This window comes from Cinclus cinclus, chromosome 1, assembly GCF_963662255.1.
Source record: "Cinclus cinclus chromosome 1, bCinCin1.1, whole genome shotgun sequence".
NCBI classification, from domain to species: Eukaryota; Metazoa; Chordata; class Aves; order Passeriformes; family Cinclidae; genus Cinclus; species Cinclus cinclus.
In genome coordinates this window covers 65,539,727-65,557,795 of record NC_085046.1, presented here as the reverse complement: position 1 = coordinate 65,557,795, position 18,069 = coordinate 65,539,727, and the positions used below count along the sequence as shown (strand labels likewise).

At 41.0% G+C, this 18,069-nt stretch overlaps 1 protein-coding gene across 1 annotated transcript in view; it reads right to left on the bottom strand.

Annotated features, from left to right (window-relative positions):
- Window positions 1-18,069, bottom strand: part of ELOVL2 (ELOVL fatty acid elongase 2) — a 37,011-nt gene that overhangs the window by 6,733 nt on the left and 12,209 nt on the right. Inside the window, exons 2-3 of the mRNA XM_062498960.1 lie at window positions 17,233-17,296; window positions 11,881-12,068 (exon numbers count right to left, since the gene is read on the bottom strand). Coding sequence (XP_062354944.1) covers window positions 11,881-12,068; window positions 17,233-17,296 — 252 coding nt within the window. The remainder of the gene's footprint in view (window positions 1-11,880; window positions 12,069-17,232; window positions 17,297-18,069) is intronic.

Below are 18,069 nucleotides of genomic sequence, written 5' to 3'. Positions count from 1 at the left end.
ATGTGAACTTTAGCTGTTTTAGGTGGTCAAAATAGCCTGCAGAAATTGAACACAGGGATGACAATACAGTAAATTAGTGTTTTTTAGATAACTGATATGTAACAATTGAAACAAACACATTCCTTTACAACTAACTCATTTGTCTGTTTTGCTGAAGAAACTTGACCTCAGTTTCCTGCTGCAGTTGGTAAAATGTTGGTTCACTGAAATTTGTTAGGAAAATATGCAATTTTCAATAATATTATTGGTCTGTTTTACAGCTATGCCAATTTGTGTATAATTACAGTGGACTGATTTTTGAAAAATCTCTTTTGCATGTTGTCTCCTTGTATATTAAAGGACGGGAGTGAGAGCTGGTTGATTGCCCAGCAGGTCCTGCCTGGGTAAAGCCCTGAGGAAGGAAGGTGGTGTCTCACCATGTACCAGGAGCTGCTTCAGGAGTCCTCCATGGAGATACTTTGGGGATATTTTTAGTCTGCATTGATTGATACTGGTTTTTTATTTGCTTTTTCAAACCATCTGGTAAGTAGTAGAGTGAACCTTGCCAAAGAACTCTGTTGTGCTTTCGCTTCTATATTAAACCTGCTTTTGATTATACCTTTGCCAGTGATTTAAGTGACCTTAAAACACACATCTGCCAAATATTGGTGTCGTCAGCAGGTGTGCAAGCAGTATCACTGACTACTTACAAAAGCACGGAAGAAGTCTAAGTCCTGAGTTCTCAGACAAATGGCCTCAGGATAACTGGTGTGGTTGGAAAGCTGTGGAAGAAATCTGTAAGTTGCTAGGGGCCATATAAAGGCTAGGAAAAAGAAAGTGATTATTTGCAAAATGTTAGATGCCTGTCCAGATGCTGCCTGCCACTACAGGAAAGATAATATTAAAGAGAAGCAAGGACTGAAAACTGAGATGGAAAGCAACTGAGTTACTACTGTCCTTCAAAATAGAACAGCTCAGGAGGAAAAGAAAGGTCCACTTTTTCCTTGAACTTTTGTTTTTCTAATGCTTATGCAGGCTCCAAGGCCTCCTGACATGGTGCAGATCAGTAAACTAATTGCACTTCCAGAAGGCTGAGAGGGTAACATGTGGAGTAGTCCCTGGGGTAACAAACCAGGGTTCTGCACCTCGGATGGGGCAACCCTGGATGTACAGAGTGGGGGATGAGAGGTTGGAAAGAAGCCCCATGGAAAGGGACCTGGGGGTCCTGGTCGATGGCAAGTTGAACCTGAGTCAGCAGTGCCCTGGCAGCCAGGAGGGCCAACCCTGTCCTGGGGACATCAGGCACAGCATGGCCAGGCAGGCAAGGGAGGGGATTGTCCTGCTCTGCTCTGAGCTGGGGCAGCCTCACCTCCAGTGCTGGATGCAGCTCTGGGTGCCACAGTACAAAACAGACATTACGCTACTAAAGGGCTTCCAAAGGAGGGCCACACAAATGATGAAGGGCCTTGAGGCAAAACCCTATGAGGAGCAGCTGAGCTCCCTTGGTCAGTTCAGCCTGGAGGAGACTGAGGGGAGACCTCACTGCAATTACAACCTCCTTGTGAAGGGAACAGGAGGGGCAGACATTGATTTCTTCTCTGTGATGACCAGTGACAGGACCCAAGGGAACAGCATGAAGCAGAATCAGGGAGGCTTAGGTGAAATATCAGTAAAAATGTTTTCACCCAGAGGGTGTTTGGGCACTGGAACAGGCTTCTCAGGGAAGTAGTCAGCACCAAGCCCAACAGAGTTCAAGAAGTGTTTGGACAGCACTTTCAGGCACATGGTGTGACTGTTGGGGTGTCATATGCAGGGCCAGGTGCTGTAGTCCATCTTCCTGATAGGTTTCTTCCAACTTGACATATGTTATGAAGCTTTCCTGCGAGTGCTAAACAGGTGAGCTCAGGTAGTATCTCAAGGGGTTTTTTTTTTGTTTTGTTTTTGTTTTGTTTGTTTGTTTCAAGTATTTCATTCAAAGGTTCCATGTTGGAAAATTAGGCTCATAAGGATCAATACTTCTTTTCAACATCACAATTTTTAAAATTTGGTAATTAGGAAATCTGCAACTCCTTCCTTACAGACAGTCAGCATGCAAATGGAGAGTAACCTTTGGGGTGAGAATACCACTCTGACTGCATGGTTTTATTTAATTTCTTTTGTTCGTTCTTCCATAATTTTAAAAATGCCAGATTTTTCGGATCATTCTGTTTGCTTATTCCCCAGAGAACAGAGAGTTCAGGAGAGTTTCCTCTGGGTTTGTGTCTGCATTTCAAAAGCCAGCAGCTTAGACTGGAGATATTTTTTTGACTTTTTTAACCTCAGTCATGCATTTCAGCTTTTCTGTAGCTTAACATTTCTATTCTCTATTGTAGGGCCTTACATACTACAGTGTCTCCTTTAAGGAAAAGAAAATAATTCATTTTGAGTTTTGATTCCTCTGCTTTGCAAGATAATTTCAAGGTTTCTGGCTAACTTGCTAATTAAAAATAAAAAAAGTGGGGAAATTTGGAAAGCAAAGAGTAATTTTTAAGGGATCCTGGTGATCCTAGGCTATGACTTTCTTGTTGGCTCTCAATGATGTGGAAGGTAAGCAGCTCACTCAATGGTACCAAATGAGCCAGATGCATATCTGGAACAGAAGCCAGCACCTTAACACAAGACATTTTGGTAGCAGGTCTCCTTTTTTTTGATACCAAACCCATACATTACTTCTACTGTTTCAGTCATGTTCTCTTTTGTACACTGAGCAGTCACAACTCTGCAGAGCTAATGGTGTTATTAATCACTCAGAGATGGTACAAGTGCAGGATCTATCAAAGAGATGAGAAATCCCCCTCTCTCTTTCAAAACACAAATTCTCATCCCCTAAAAAAAAATTCTTTGAATTCTTTGCATTCTTGGTAGCCTATCCTGAAAATAATATTAATACCAGTATTGTTTGAAGCTATTTGGAAAAACAGATCGCGTAAAGAGCAAAGCACTGCCTTGTGAAAAATCTCTGCTAAGTAGTAACATCCTATTAATTAGTATATTTTCATATTTTGCTGTTTGCCATAATGTTTTTCTTAATAGATTCCTGTTTTTACAGTAATAAATGACTTCTATTAATCTACTCAAGTATAAACAGTGTGAGAAATCACAGAGTTGTTTTCCACATCAGTCCAACTCCTGCCTTAATTTTGTAAATGGGGAATCAAAATGTTCAGAATTGAGAGTTGGTTCCTTTGTCAAGTTTCAGGGGTGGGGGAGTGAGCAGCAGGTACCAGAAGATGATGCAATCCTCTCACCTCACTGAGTAACACACGAAGCTCTAAGAGCCTGACCCAAGGGCCTGTGCCCTGCTCATTTCAAGCCTTCAATTTCAAAAATCTCACAGCTGTGCCTTGGTTTTCATGTTTCTCACAGACAAGCTAGGAAGGAAAGTGATGTGATTTTCTGAATGGATATTTATATTTCTGAATGGTCATTTCTACTGATTGCAGGTTCTCTGTGCTGTTTGAAATGTAGAAAAATCTCTGTGCATGGTTGGAGTATCTCAGAGAGGAAATGCCTAGAAGCAATAATAAGGTATTCCCCCTGTCCCAGGGCAGGAGGAAGGCAGAGCGTGAGGCATCAGCACTGGGCTACATCTGGCTGGTGACCGGTCACCAGCAGTGTTCCTCAGGATCAGTTCTAGGGCCAGTGCTGTTCAAAATTTCTCTCAGTGATCTGGAGGCACAGACTGAATGCTCCTTTAGCAGGTTTGCTGGTGATATGAAACAGGGAGGTTCTGCTGACTCACTTCAGGGACAAGAGTCCTTGCAGAGAGACAGAGTGGAGCACTGGACAGTCATCAGTGGGATGAAATTCCACAAGTCCAAATGCTGGATCTGGCTCCTGGGATGGAGTACCATGGGCACAAGTATGAACTGAGGAGGAAGGGCTGGAGAGAAGCCCTGTGGAAAGGGATCTGGGGGTGCTGGCTCGCAGCAGCTCCCTGTGAACCTCATTGAGCATGGCATAACCAGGCAGCCAGGAGAGGGGATTATCCCACTGCATCAGCCTCACCCTGAGCACTGTGTGCCGGTCTGACACCTTTGAGAAGGTCGTGAAGATCCTTGAACAAATCAGAGGAGGGCAACAAAAGTGGTGACCAGGCTGGAAGCAAGTCCTGTGAGGAGCATCTGAGGACTTTGGGCTTGTCTAACTTGGAGAGGAGGAGGCTGAGGGGTGACCTCATTGTTCTCTGCAGCTTCCTGAGGAGGGGAAGGGGGGAGGGAGGTGCTGAGCTCTACTCCCTGGGATGCAGTGATAGGATGTGTGGGAACGGTTCCAAGCTGCACCAAGGGAGATTTAGATTGGCATTAGGAAGCAGTTCTTTACTGAGAGGGTGGTGAAACCCAGGAAAAAGCTTCCTAGAGACGTGGCCAATGCTCCCAGCCTGTCAGTGTTTAGGAGGAATTTGGTCAGTGCCCTTAACAGCAGGCTTTAACTTTTGGTCAGCCCTGAATTGGTCAGGCAGTTGGATCAGGTGTTTGCTGTGTATCCCTTCCAACTGAAATGGTCTATCTAGTACATGGTCTGTCTACATGGAAACAGTTAAGAAGGAAAGCAAAAAATTAATAATGGAGTTAGTATTCAAGTAATTAAAATTCATCTTAAAAGTTCAGAGCAGGAGTATGAACACTAGCATTCTTCTTGTGAAAAAAAAAACAGAGCAAGATGTTATTATGGGTGTGATGTTTTACTGGATTTTCTAAGGTGCTCCAGCCCTCAGACCAATTAAAACAACTTGATATGACCACTATTCTCAAGCAATTGAAGTCTCACTAGACTAAGTAAAGGAGACTAATCTACGTATTTAGCACAAAGAAGGGCTTAACTTGCAGTGCTGTGAATCACTTATTTCCCTTGGTCACCAGAGACTTTAGTTAGCCCTTGTGAATGGCAGCTCCTCCCTGGAACTATAGACTTGGACAAAATAGTCCTTTTATAGCTGCTTTTGCAGCTACTTCATGGCCACATCCCAAGGAAAAAGAGTCACTCAGGGCAGTGCTTCAGGAAGGAAAGAGAAATGACATTTTCTTTTTTTATCTTAAATGAATTTTAGAATGGAATGCCTGAGAAGATCACCAGTGTCTAAAAACAGAGACCAGATACTAATAATCACACATGTTTTTCTTTTTTCTGGTTTTTAAAGGGAGAAATCAGCTCCTTGCCTGTAACATGACCTACCTCCACAAGCATGCAACATCTGAACTGTCTTGCTATATCCAAGAGGCTGGGGTAGAGCACACCAGAAGGCTACTGAGGCCATCACACTTTTACATGATAACCCAATGGAAAGAGGAAGGTACCACTAATCATCTCTGACTTGTCATTAAATCAGTCTTAAAGAATACCTAGAAACCTTTAAGGTTTTGTTTTTTTTTTTTTTTGGCTAAAAACATTAAATTGTAAAGTCATATGCGAATAGTATTTATTGAAGAATATCTCTCTATAGAAGTTGCCTATTTTCAGACAAGACTTTAAGAATTGTGGTATTCATCCCAGATTTTAGATGGATAACTGAGATGCAGAACAGCCTGTGCCTCCAGATTGATGCCTTTGTGCCTCAAAGATCTCAGATAAGCTGTAGTCTGGCATGACTATAAACCCTCTAGGGAAGCAGTGTGGGCTTGATGGTTCAGCCCAGGACTGGGAGATTCCAGAATGTCCCAGCCTTGTGACTTGGTTAGTGCCATGGTTTCCCCAGATGTAAAATCTTAGTGGTGGTGTTGTGTCAAACAAATCCAGGTGCTGAATAGGAAACACCCCACAAGATTTATCACAGGGAAACTATTGTTGTTCCTCTTCATGATGCATTCATGAGATATTTTTCATGGGGACATAACAAGTGTCCTTTGGGCTACTGCTTGGTGAGGCTCTCCAGCCCCCCATGGGTTTGGTTAGAGGTCAAAAAATTGCGTGCATGGTGTCTCCCCCAAAAAGATTGTCTAATTCTTTATTATACCAACTGGAGTTTGCTATCCTGACTGGCAGCACATACAGCTGGACTCTAAGTAGAATGTCTCCTCCAACTGGAGCACCGTAGCTAAAAGGATACTGATTATTCCAGGGTGGATGAAATAGGTGGTCCAATGCTTTCTTCCTGTTTTTAGGTCAGAAAGTTCATAACATGGTGACAAAAAAATAAGAGCCTCTTCACAGCTGAAGTTTAGACAATAGTTTGAATATTTTTTATCAACAGAAACTCAAATGTAAAGCCATAATGTTGAGAAACTACCAGCCAGTTCTATTTAATACTCCTTCAGTAAATATAAGCCTGATAGAAAGATTAGTGAACTAATGACTTACAAATTACTTGGAATCAGTTATGAATGGTAATTACTTTGAGTATTGCTGTTGTCTGGGATTGTGGGATAGGCTAAAAGAAATCCTGTCTAGGCTAATTTTCCATGAGTGATTACATCTGCTCTGAATAGCTCCCCTGTTATATTTTGTGGTGGTATTAGAAGCTGTGCACATATGGAAAACCTCATCATATGAAGTTTTATTCTTGATTTCTACTATGGTTCTACTGAATTCTGCTTGAATGTGCACGAGAGATCCAAAGCACTGCCCTTTTTGATGACCAGGTTAAACGTTCTACTGAAATGCAGAGCTCAGAAAGGTCAACAAGAAAGACAAGGAGAACACAGAGGATGAAAACTGAGACGTAAGGACAACGTGCCCAGCTGGAATAACAGCAGGCAAGGGCAGCAAAGTCAGCTCCTCAGCTCTCCAAAGAAATGATTCGATTAAGATAGAAGAACACCGGGTAATTTAACTCCATTCACACAAAGTTCTTTCTCAATCAGAAGAGCTGTTTGCTCTTGACCTTACATTTCACTGCTTTACAGTGCACTCTCGGTGACCTTTTGCTCTCTAAGTTTTTCTTTTTCCCACTTCTCCTTTTCTTCAAATGATAAGAGAAGTGCACCTGATCTCTTCTGGCTTCTCACTTTGTTATTTTTCTCTTGCTGCCCTAAGGTACAAATAATATTTCAGTACTAAATAATTGCTTCAAAGGAATCTTTCACCTCAAGCGCCAATAATGATGGATCTAGAATCTTTCCATATTTCTGTACTTAATTTAGATTTGTTAATTTCTGAACAATTAATGATGGAGTAAGTAATAATTTATCACAATCTTATAAAAAACAATACAAAACAAACACCAAAAGCAAGATTATGTTGAAGTTGGATTTCCACAGTAAAATTCCAGAACATTTTCAAGTGGTTAGGATCTTTTTCACATTTCCCCATCATCTGCACTGTTAAAGGTTTACTTAGAACTTGTGCTACACAAGCTCCATCTTTTTAACACTTGCACAGATAGGAAGCAAATCTTTCTGATGTAAGCCATTATAATGATGTAATAAAACAGAGTTTAAGTGTTCCTTCTATTTTTAATTTGTTCTTTTTGTTTTGCCCCATTATTCCTAATTCAGGCATTATACTTTCTAGTAATATGTGAGACATAATCTCAATTGCAGTGGGTAGAACTAAAAGTGGTGGCTGATGGCCCTGGTTGTTCTGGCACTCCTGGGAATCTTCACACCACATTGGCATCTATGAATATGCAAGTTATGGCTATAATTCAGAAACTGGACTTAGTATGGGATGGATTTTCAGCTCCTAGAAACAGCTAAGGTGCAGTTGATTAACTGCTTTTTATTTTAGTTAATCCTGCAAGGTAGAAGACTTTTTTTTTTTTTTTTCTGGCTCCTCTACCAAGGTTAATGCACTGGGCAGGCAATATTTGTGAGTTCTGCTCTTTTCCCTTTGCTCTGAGACATGGGGTCCTCACATGCAAGTTCTGCTTCCCCACATGGATGTGGTTGCTTGCTTACAAATCCCATGGATTTGTAATAAGTCTGAGAAGCTACCTGGGGATACAGGCAGCTTGAGACATCACGCCACCCCTCTGCTAATGACACATATCTCTAGATCTCCTTTTTAATCTGGCCCAAATGGTGCTAGTGTCCTGGTTTTCTCAATGCCTGATCAACAGAAGGACTTGGGTGAGACCAGGATGACCAGCTGAGATTTGATTTAAATAGGGCAGAGGTGATACTTATTGCTGGGGAAAGCAGCCTAGGACTGTGGCAGAGATTACGTCTATTCCTATTAGTGAGAGAGAGTATCCTCACCTGAGTAATTTCAGAATTCAGAGATCAGCACTGGTCTCCTGTGTTTCCAGTTTTAATTTATCACTCTACTTGTGAAAGTTTGGCCTCTGGTGCTTCAGGTTCCATCCCTTAAGTGTGGTTTGTAAGCACATGAAACAAAATATGCACAGATGTGATGTTTTTTCACAGTAAGCTGATTTACTGCTCATGGTCGGTAGTTTTAGCATCTTAAGAAAATATTTGTGCAGAGAAAAGGCATATTTTTTAGGGAAAATTGTTAAAAGTTATGATTTTTGTTAAAGTGAAAAGGTGCTGGCTGTTTTTCCTTATACAGAAATTGACAATACTCTAGAAGTTGCTGGATCCGTATAGTTGATCTGGGTCTGTGAGTACTTACTGATACAGAAAAGTGCACAACAAGAAGAAACTGTGATGTGGGTTTCTTTGGTAGCAGTAATGGTGGGAAGAATTGTCTTTTGCCTCCTCAGCAGCCCACCTGCAGCCTGCCCAGTTTAAGCAAAGGACCTTTGTCTAAGCTTCAGGTACTTGAAAAAATTGTGCTTCAAACCCAAGTGCCAACTTCTCTCATATTCAGCTGGGGAAGGTAAGCATCTTTGACAGCTTCAGGAAAACCTATTTGCCCAACTCAGAGCTCTAAATAAAGGCCTAACAAGCTGCCCTTCTGGGAGGCCTTCAGAGGCACACAGCATTTTGTTGACTCAAAAATTTTGAGACATCTCAGTGGGATGAGAGCAGCTGGGCAGAGCTGTTATCTTTAGACCTTGTCCTTTGGGGATCATAGGGGTATCTGACCTTAGGCTAATGGCACATCTTAAGGTTGTCCTGGAGCTGTTCCTCCAAGCACTTTGCGGATTGGTTGACCTCAAAGCTCAGAGATAAAAATTTGCTCCCAGATAGTTCATGCCCATGGTGCAGTGCATGGAGCTCTGGCTCAGAAGAGGAATCTGCCCTTGGAGATTTAAAAACAGCCCTTTTGTTATGACTCTTTGCTGTAACCTTTCATCTTCTTGCCCTGAGGTTGCACAAATCAACTTTCATGAAGTGCCAGCTATAACTAGTTAGGAGATGAGGGTGAGGAGATGAAGAATTGAAGCACAGGTACCCCCATCAGTAGGTTTGCCATGTTTTTCATTAAATCCATCATGTGGGACAGGCTGTATTTGGAGATAGACCCTTTCTTGTGAATAAGGTATTTTTTCCTTTTGAATGCCTAAGAAACAACCCTTACATTCTGGAGCTATTGCAAGAAATGCTGTGTGGCACCATATAAACAAAACAAAGAAAGAAGGTTGGTTATGGGGGTTTCTTTTGGTGGGTGTGGGTGGGTAGGTGGGGAATGTGTTTTTTCTCTATTGTAAATCTTCTTATTTTGTGATTTATCCCCGAGAGAGAGACCAGAGGGGTTTAGATGCAGTGAGAGGATGGAGGAATAAAACAACTGTTGTAGATGTGTCTAACCAAGAACTGATCCTGGATCACAGTCACTGGAAGGATCAACTGTGTTTACATAAGGATCCACTGCGCAGAATGTGCTAAATATAGGTAACTTGCCTTAAAGAGCTTACTGTCCACAAAAGACTGAGAGAACAAGAGGCATGGAGAGAAGCTTTGGAAATTAGACATTTTGAAACAGTGAATCACCATGGCATTATTTGGTACAAAAGATGATTTCTGCTCTCCCATTTGCCTGTTTTTCTTCAGCAGGGATGTGCAGGCTACCTCAGGCAGGACTGCAAGTATTAACTTCCATTCTGCTCCTTTACAGGAGAAACTGTGATAGGAGCCAGGGAAGTAGACTAAGAGAAAATACAAAGCCAGTATTACAGAAGTGTGTTTTGTACAATGTGAAACCAGCCTGGCTGACAAGTCCAGAGCTGAGAGTGAAATCTGCAGTAGAACAGCTGGCAGTACAGATCAGCCGTCGTGTTCCCTGGGTTCCCAAATTTGCAGAATGTGGAGCAGTGAGTTGGCACTGCCAGCCATTCCCAGCTGCAATCTGGAAGGTGTAAATCAGCAGCCTCCAGCCTTAGAATCAGGGTCTCAAGAGACTAATCTGAGGACTAATGCAACTCAGAGACTGTCTGCAGCAAAGTTAGCCTCAGGAAGGAAGGAGCAGGAAGGCAGCTGAACAGGAGGGAGCTAAATACAGTTCCTACCAGGATGTGAAGGTGGCTAAGAAAAAATTTGCTTCATTCATGCTAATGAGACCTGCTAAAGTTTTCTTTGTTCTTCCATTTATTTACTTGTGTCAGGCCAAATGATACTGGAAGGGAAAGGGGGCAGCAGTATTGTTTTCTATTCAGTTAATCGTTTTTGCTGAGTCCAGCTACTGCAGCCGGTTATCTGCATACCTTCAAGCAAAATGGGGATTTAAACATCAAAGTACTAATTTAAATTCTGGAAGACAATCACTGTGGAGTCATCAAACCTTCCAGCAATTGTGCTGGTTTCTCCTTTGCTTTAAACCTTATCCTGCACTCCCAGACACCCACAGCAGCCTCTGAAGCCAGCTGGAGCATTGACCAGGTTAAAGCTCTGTGTAACACAATCAGTTCTTTGCACAAAGGCACAAACCTAAACTGCTTCTCAGCCATTTGACCAGGCCAGTCACTTAGTTTAGTTCAAATTAATTTATAACTTGAAGTCTTTGGGTGTCCTGTTTGGCTACTGAAAAGTTTCTTGTCCAACAGAATAAGGTGGAAACTGTCGCAGAGAGCTCCAGGAGTGAGAAATGCTGTGAGGCTGTGCAGGCAACAGAGCAGTGTCAGGCCACACCATATAATCAAGCACACTCTTCAGCTAAGGCTTCTCATGCCCAGGGTTACTACTTCACCAAAAAAAAAAAAAAAAAAAAAAGTTTCATGGGTTTTGTCTTCTAGTGTTTGTTTTTAAGGGCTTCAAGTAATGTATGTTAATACCTTAATGTTAAAAGTACCACAGTTATCAAAAGGCTGAGAATGGGCAGGTCCCAGATAATATCCAAATTGTGACCTTTGGCTTGTGTTTCCCTCTGCAGAGGGAAAAACCACACGTGTCTACTGAGGGGCACTGCTTGAATTGTCTGCTGTTGAAAAATCATCAGATGCATTCAAACCTCTCTTCTGGTTCTAAATGGATCCTGAATTATATGAGCATGTTCCTTTCTGTTAAGTACTTGGGAAATAATCTGTGTGACCATATTCAGCCTCCAAGCCCCACAGCCCTTGCTTTTGGATGAAATGGTAAGTTTTTAACATCTGTCTTTTACTGTCTGACTGTGTGAGGAAAGCTTCTTAGTCACAAGAGTGGAAAAGTAGCACCAATATTTATATGCTAATGTTATAAATAAATCAGTACTTGCTCTCATCTATAAGTCTATTAATGTTGAATCATTAATGGAAAAATCATTCCACAGACGATCATATGAATAAAACCCAAACTATGGCATCCTCATGGGTGCTGAAGGACAAGGCATAGGCATGTTTGAGCTGAGTGGATGTTGCAGATTCAAATTTATCCTTGTGGACACATTCCTGGCAGAAAAAAGCTGTCCTTGGTGTGGGCTGTAGCTCAGGAATGATGATCAAAACATGCCAAGATCTAAGATGAAAAAGGGACTTTTTAATATAAGGTTTATTTTGCTGTTGGTTTAAACTTTCCTATCAAAACCACCTGTCACTAAGATATTTCTGCTGAAAGCTGTATCTTAGTCACCTTCCTCAGCCCTGCTGCACAAAAGAGCACTTACCTCTATGAGCATGTAGAAGGAGAGCAGTGTGATGCCCAGGTTGTACACGATGAGGTGAGGTCTGAGAGAGAAAGGAGGCCTGTTCTTCATGAACTTGTTGCCCAGCCATATGCAGAGTAGATATGCTCCAGTAAGGAAAAACGTAGGAAGGTAAGAGTCCAAAAGGAACCATCCTCTAACCCTGGGATCTAAAAAGGAAACACACGGAGCTGGCAATTAAGAAAGCTATGGTAAAATAAGGCAGAACACATCATGAAAAGAATCTGCTAGAAGTGTGAGATGGAATCAGTTGTTCTGTCCTCACAAGAGCTATCCATTGCTTTCAATTTACCAAAACTGCATGCTAAGTCTCAGAGAATGTGGGCTGAAAACTGCATGGAATTCCCTAATAATTTAAAGTTACATAAATCACCCAAATTTAATAGTAAAGAGAAAATGCAAGGGAAAACCCCATTCTTACATGCTTTTTAACAATTTTTATTTAATATTTTGACTTAATATTTATTTAAATACTATCTTAATCTGCTCAGCAAACAATTTGCAGATCGTATTAAATACAAAGTATACATGTAATGTTGCTGGCTTGCATGTTATCTTAATTCTGCACTTGTCATACAGGTAGGAAGGTATATAACATTGACTAGAAAATGTTCATACAAGGGGGAGACTTTTCCAAAATATTAAATATGAGAAGCAAGTGGCAAACATTTATGTTGATGGTTATCAAAGATTTTTGGCTGGGCAGGGGCTTGCTTTCTCACAGTTTCTGTCCCACCTGCCTGGTCCTGAAATGAAATATTAAGGTCAATTCCTGCTTGCCTTATTCACACAAGTAATCCCATTGGCAGTAATCAGATAGTTCAGTGTGTATGAGCAAAGCCTAATCCCAGATGCCAAGCTGAAGGCACCACTTTGTTTTCATATGAGCAACTGGATGTCATGAGTGAAAGGGGTATGCTTTCTTTTCTTTTTTCTTTTTCCAAGGTGGAGCAAAATCTAGAGTTGATTTTCCATAGCAACCTTCTTCAGCTATTTACCTATGGAAATAACAAAGGGGCATCAGAGCTCGTTTTCAGAATGACTTAGGGAGTAAGTGAAGAAAGAAGTCTGTGAGGAGTCATTGTGCAGGTCTCACAGAAAGTAGTTCTTTCCGCTCTTAGGAAGATGTTTTGCTCCTGGAAAATGTTTTAAATTATTTAGATTATTTTTTTTTTACAGAGGCCAAGCTTGTGTTAAAAATGGTAAAGAAAAACTATTCACAGTGTATGAAAAAAAATTTAACTGTTTTTCTGCATGTGTTGAAATTGGGAAAGACTGGGCAATGGATGATGCACCAAGTAAATGTGCCCAAACATTTAGTAACTGATTGTAATTTTGCTGTACTGTATTATTTCCAACAATTCCTTCCTCAGAAATACATGTGTACAGGTATATGTAAAGTGAAATTTTACAAATGTTAGAGTAACCTGAATATGAGCCAGGCTTTGAACACCAGCTTTCTTTCTCATACATTTCTCCTCTGCTTCCCTCCTCGCTTCCATCGCAGTGGCTGTAACACTCATCTGTTGAATTTGGATTCCATGAGGGTTGTTAGCCCTTTTGCAGGAAAGACTTTCAACCATGCCACTGCTGCCATGGAAGACCAATGCTCTCCTGCTTTAGAGTCTCTCTTTTGGAGTCCCACAAACCTCTAGGAGCATGAGAGGGTGTAGCATTTAAGCAATCACAACAGCACAATCCTTCCTTTTATGGCAGCCTTGCTTTGTTGTGTGTTACCAAGCCAGAACGCCTGTTGTCTGTCTTCAGAGCTCAATGCTTATTAGGAGCACCTCAGTGTGAGAAGGAAACACTTCCAACAAACTCTTAAAGCTCACAAGCCATCTGTGAAGCACTGGAATGAATATTTTAGAAGTGATTCTGCTCCCTTATGGGCTCTCAACACGACACAGGAGTCATAGGACAGGTAAAGGTTGAATGTTTAAGTATTGATGCCTTAGGAGTGTGTGTTTCAGGAACATAAGAATTTAATTTATTTAATTATTATCCTAAATGAAGATGTCAGCAAGACTGCTGTGTAAGGAAAGGTCTCCCATCGGAGGATTGCAACACTTGGTGCATAAAGGTTACATGTGCAAAGGCAAACTGGCAACAGTAGATAACAAAACTGCATGTTTGCTCAAAGAGGAAAAACATTCAGAAGAGTTCACAAACCATACAGAATAAATTCTGCCCCTCAGAAGGTTTTCATTCTGCTGTGAGTGGCTACAAGCATGTGGGCTGATCCACACAAAAGCAGAACTCGTGTTCTTGATCAGGTCAGCATGTCAAGTATTTTTAAGTTCTACAGTATTCCAGTTTCAAGAGAAATTGTTAAAACATGTACCCTTCCTGAATATTTCCCACCACGACCTCAATACCTTGAATAGTAAGACAGTTTCTGGCAGAAAGTGGTTTATAAAGGGCAGCCAAGGAACGTGACTGTTTTGTCTCCACTTCCACTTATCCCTGAATGACAAGCGGAGGGAGGTTTTTATGTGTCGAGAAGGGGGAGGAAAGGGAATGTATTTCAAAAGAAGTTATCAGAAGAATGAGAGATGAAAAGTATTTCTGTTGACCGACAGTTAAATCTCCATGTTAAGTACTATAAAGTTACATTGCCAATAGGAGAAAGGATTATTTTTACAGTACTGAACTTGCCCAGCATCTGAAATTGAGACCAAAGCAGTGAATAAAGTCACAGTGGGAAAGCACTGGACTACAGCAGGGGGAGGAGCAGGTGCCCACAAGCTCTGATCCCTCTGTGAATAAGCTCATTCACGGTCACTGGCCATGATGTGCCAAACCCTTGGGGTGAAATCCTGGCTCCTTTTAAATGAGTGGCAGGCCTCCCAGGCTCTTTAAACGTATCAGGCTTTTATCAATGAGGTTTAGTAACATTTTGATTCAAGTTTCTGTATAGCTTTGGCCAGTCAGTATCTGACTAGATTCAGTCCTTTTTAAGGTGCATAGGTGTGATGGTTTGCCCCAGTGCCTTGCTACTGATCATAGTCTGTTAAGGAAAAGTACTTTTTACTTTATCATAACTTTAACAAAATACATCTCTTCTTGACCACCTCTGTTTCTTTCGCAGATAAAACAAACAACCCGTTAATTAGATTTAGCTCCTGCAATTCAATATTACTTAATTTTGCATAACACCAAACGATACTCTGCAGATGAAGGGTTGCCCTGGAAAAATTATCTCTTACAGAAGAAAACTGCTATTTCAGTCATTCTCAGTTTGCCTTGAGCATAAGAATGATATGGGCCAACACCAAATTGTAAGACCACCCCTTAATAAGAGATGAAACCAATGGGCAGGTATATGGCTGCTGTTCCTTGATCCAAAGGACTTGTTCTGCTAGCTCCAAAACAAACATGGAGGTAAAGTTGTCTACGAAGCCCAGCTGATACCAGTGAATGAAGGTACAAAATATGCCGATATTTACAAATCAAATTCAGATCTGTGATAGTCTGTCCCTCATTCCAGTTGGGCAGTACTGCAACTTGTGTTAACCTGGTGCTCCCAGTGTGACACACATTGCCTCTGGGAATTTGAGTGTGGCTTTCTGTCTCTTCTGGTGCCCTCAGACACATCTGGTAATGATGACAAAGACCTGCATAGTGATACAAGTATTTCAGGAGTTACTACCTAAAATATAAACAATAAATAGGGGATTGGTTTTTAAAATAATAGAGGGCTGTTATCCATCCTTTTAATCCGTCTTGATGCTAAATGAAGTGTGTACTGTGGATGAAAATCAGTAGAGAGAAAGAGGAGGAATGGTTTGTGGGTTTAGATGTTTGGGGAAGCTCTCAGATTCATTAGATATTCATCTGGGGGGGGTCATTCAATTTAAAACTAATAGCAGTTTATCGTGAATTATTTATGTGAATTATGTATGTGAATTAGTTATGTGGATGAACACACTGCAGGGAGATGTGCTATTCAGGAAATGTATGATACTGTGTCATTATACCACCAGTTAAATTAAAGATCAGAGTGCAGAGGCATGGACAAACAAAGCTATCTTCAGCACTGATGTCTGGAGAAGGATGGTGATGTACTTGGCAAGCAACACAAATAATACTTGTTTCACTGAAGTGCTTTCTAAAAGCCCAAAGGGATCTCTGTGCTATTCAGAATTGGATCAACTATAGCTTACTTCTTCAGACAATTTGGACCAACAAGGAAAGAGGAATGAAAGAGAACATCATGCTTTCATTCTTCTCATCACATTTCTTTGTTAATATTAAAATGTAGTATCATAGAACCCATTAATAAAACCTATTCTGCTTCTGCTTTAACCACTTCTGCTGCAGTTCCCAAGCTGTTCAGTGTTTCTTCACTGGAAATCTTTCTTTCAAACTTCACATCTACTGTAGACATGATGGAAAAGATTTTGTAGCCAGCTAGCCAGCTAAGAAAAACTAGAATTTCTTGTGTTTAAGAACAAAACATCTTTTCCTTCCAATTAAGCAAAAACTGTTCCTGTGACAAGGAGAACATTACTGCGACAAATGGGGAATCCATAATCATGCATCCATCCCCACAAGCAGCACCTCTGGATTTAACCATGGGTGAAAGTTTGCAAGGAAATTCCTGAAATTAAACCCAGCCCTATCAACAGCAATGTGGCCTTGCAGGGCCTACTCTGAAGACTGTGTCCTGTCTAAGCTCCTATCTCACCCCTTTCTTGTATCTTCTTGTCTCTCTTAGCCCTGACTTTGATGCTTCATCCTCACCTGTGGTCCTACTTTAGGTTTGGATTTTCTTTTACTTACTTGTTTCAATCCTAACAAAGCATAAGGCACCTCCAGCCTACAATTATTTTAGTTACTCTTGTCCAAACTGTTCCAGAAAGCAATAATAGGAAGTCAAAAGATGTATCTGTTCTCCCACCCAATCTATTGGCTTATTGAAATTTTGGATGTGATCCTGCAGGCTGCTTTTGCTCCAAGCACCCTTCTGAATTAGGCAATTTAATAAGTAGCTGGACCAAACAAACTGGGTTATGAATGATAACTGTCCCAAAACAGATCTTCCACTTTCAGAAAGGTCTAGGCTTTCAGGCTTTTAATTCCATGTTAGGATGTAAAATTTAATTTCTCTGATATTCTCAGAAACAAAGGAATCACAAATCATTGCATAGATAGATTTGCTACAATAATAGTGTCTTCCTAATAATACTGTGATTCTGCCTAGTTTACATGTTTCAGTAAGAAATTATTCAGCAAATTTATTAGAAGTTTTTTGGGTGGTAAGCTCTAGAAGTATTATTTCCTTAAAGGGCTGTAAGAGGAGCAGCTTACCTCGAGGTCCAAACATATAGTCCACAAATACATTTACTTCCCGGTCAAAAGCTTTCAGGGTCTCCTAAAAAATACAGAAAAGAACATGTGAAAATGACATTATCTCAGGGTCACAGAGAGAATACAATTTTAAGAGTCTCCAATAAAATTGCAAAAATTATGTCATGCACATGTATTTAAAGTACGCAACATCATGTACACTGAAAATACCCCAAACCTCTTTAAAAATTAATTTAGGGCAGATTATGGTCTAGATAACAATACGGGCCTCATTGCTGTAAACTGCCCAAACCAGAAGTCTTTAGGAAGGGAAATTAAGTTTTATGAGAATCAGCAAGTATTACAGTAAATCCATCTGTGATGGGTGTAGTTTTCACTTTAATAAAGACGTTTCTTTGTTTTTACTATGTTTCCTCAACTGAATATCTCAATGCTTTACAGTTAAAGAAGGAAATCTTTAAGTGATTTAAGTGAAGGTGAGCCACCTGAGATTTCTCTAAACCAGGCCCCAAGTTCCTATATAGCAAGCCTACAGAAGAACCTAGAAGTCCAGTAATGAAGCTCAGGCCATGTAGGGTGGCAGGAAGAGGTGGGTTGCATTACAGAGACATAATGTTTTGAGGTCTTACTCAATTAAGCTGCTACACTGGCAGGTTTGGCAAATTTGTGTGTGATTTTGACTAAGTTGGGAGCTAAGCCATGACCTACACAGTCCTTCCCCCAACTGGACATGGTGATCTCTTCCCAGACTCCAGCTCCTGGCAGTGGCTTCCTGCATGCCTGTGCCTGAAGAATTCTTTGCCACAGCCTGAGGTCAGCCAGGTTCTTCCTCTCTTC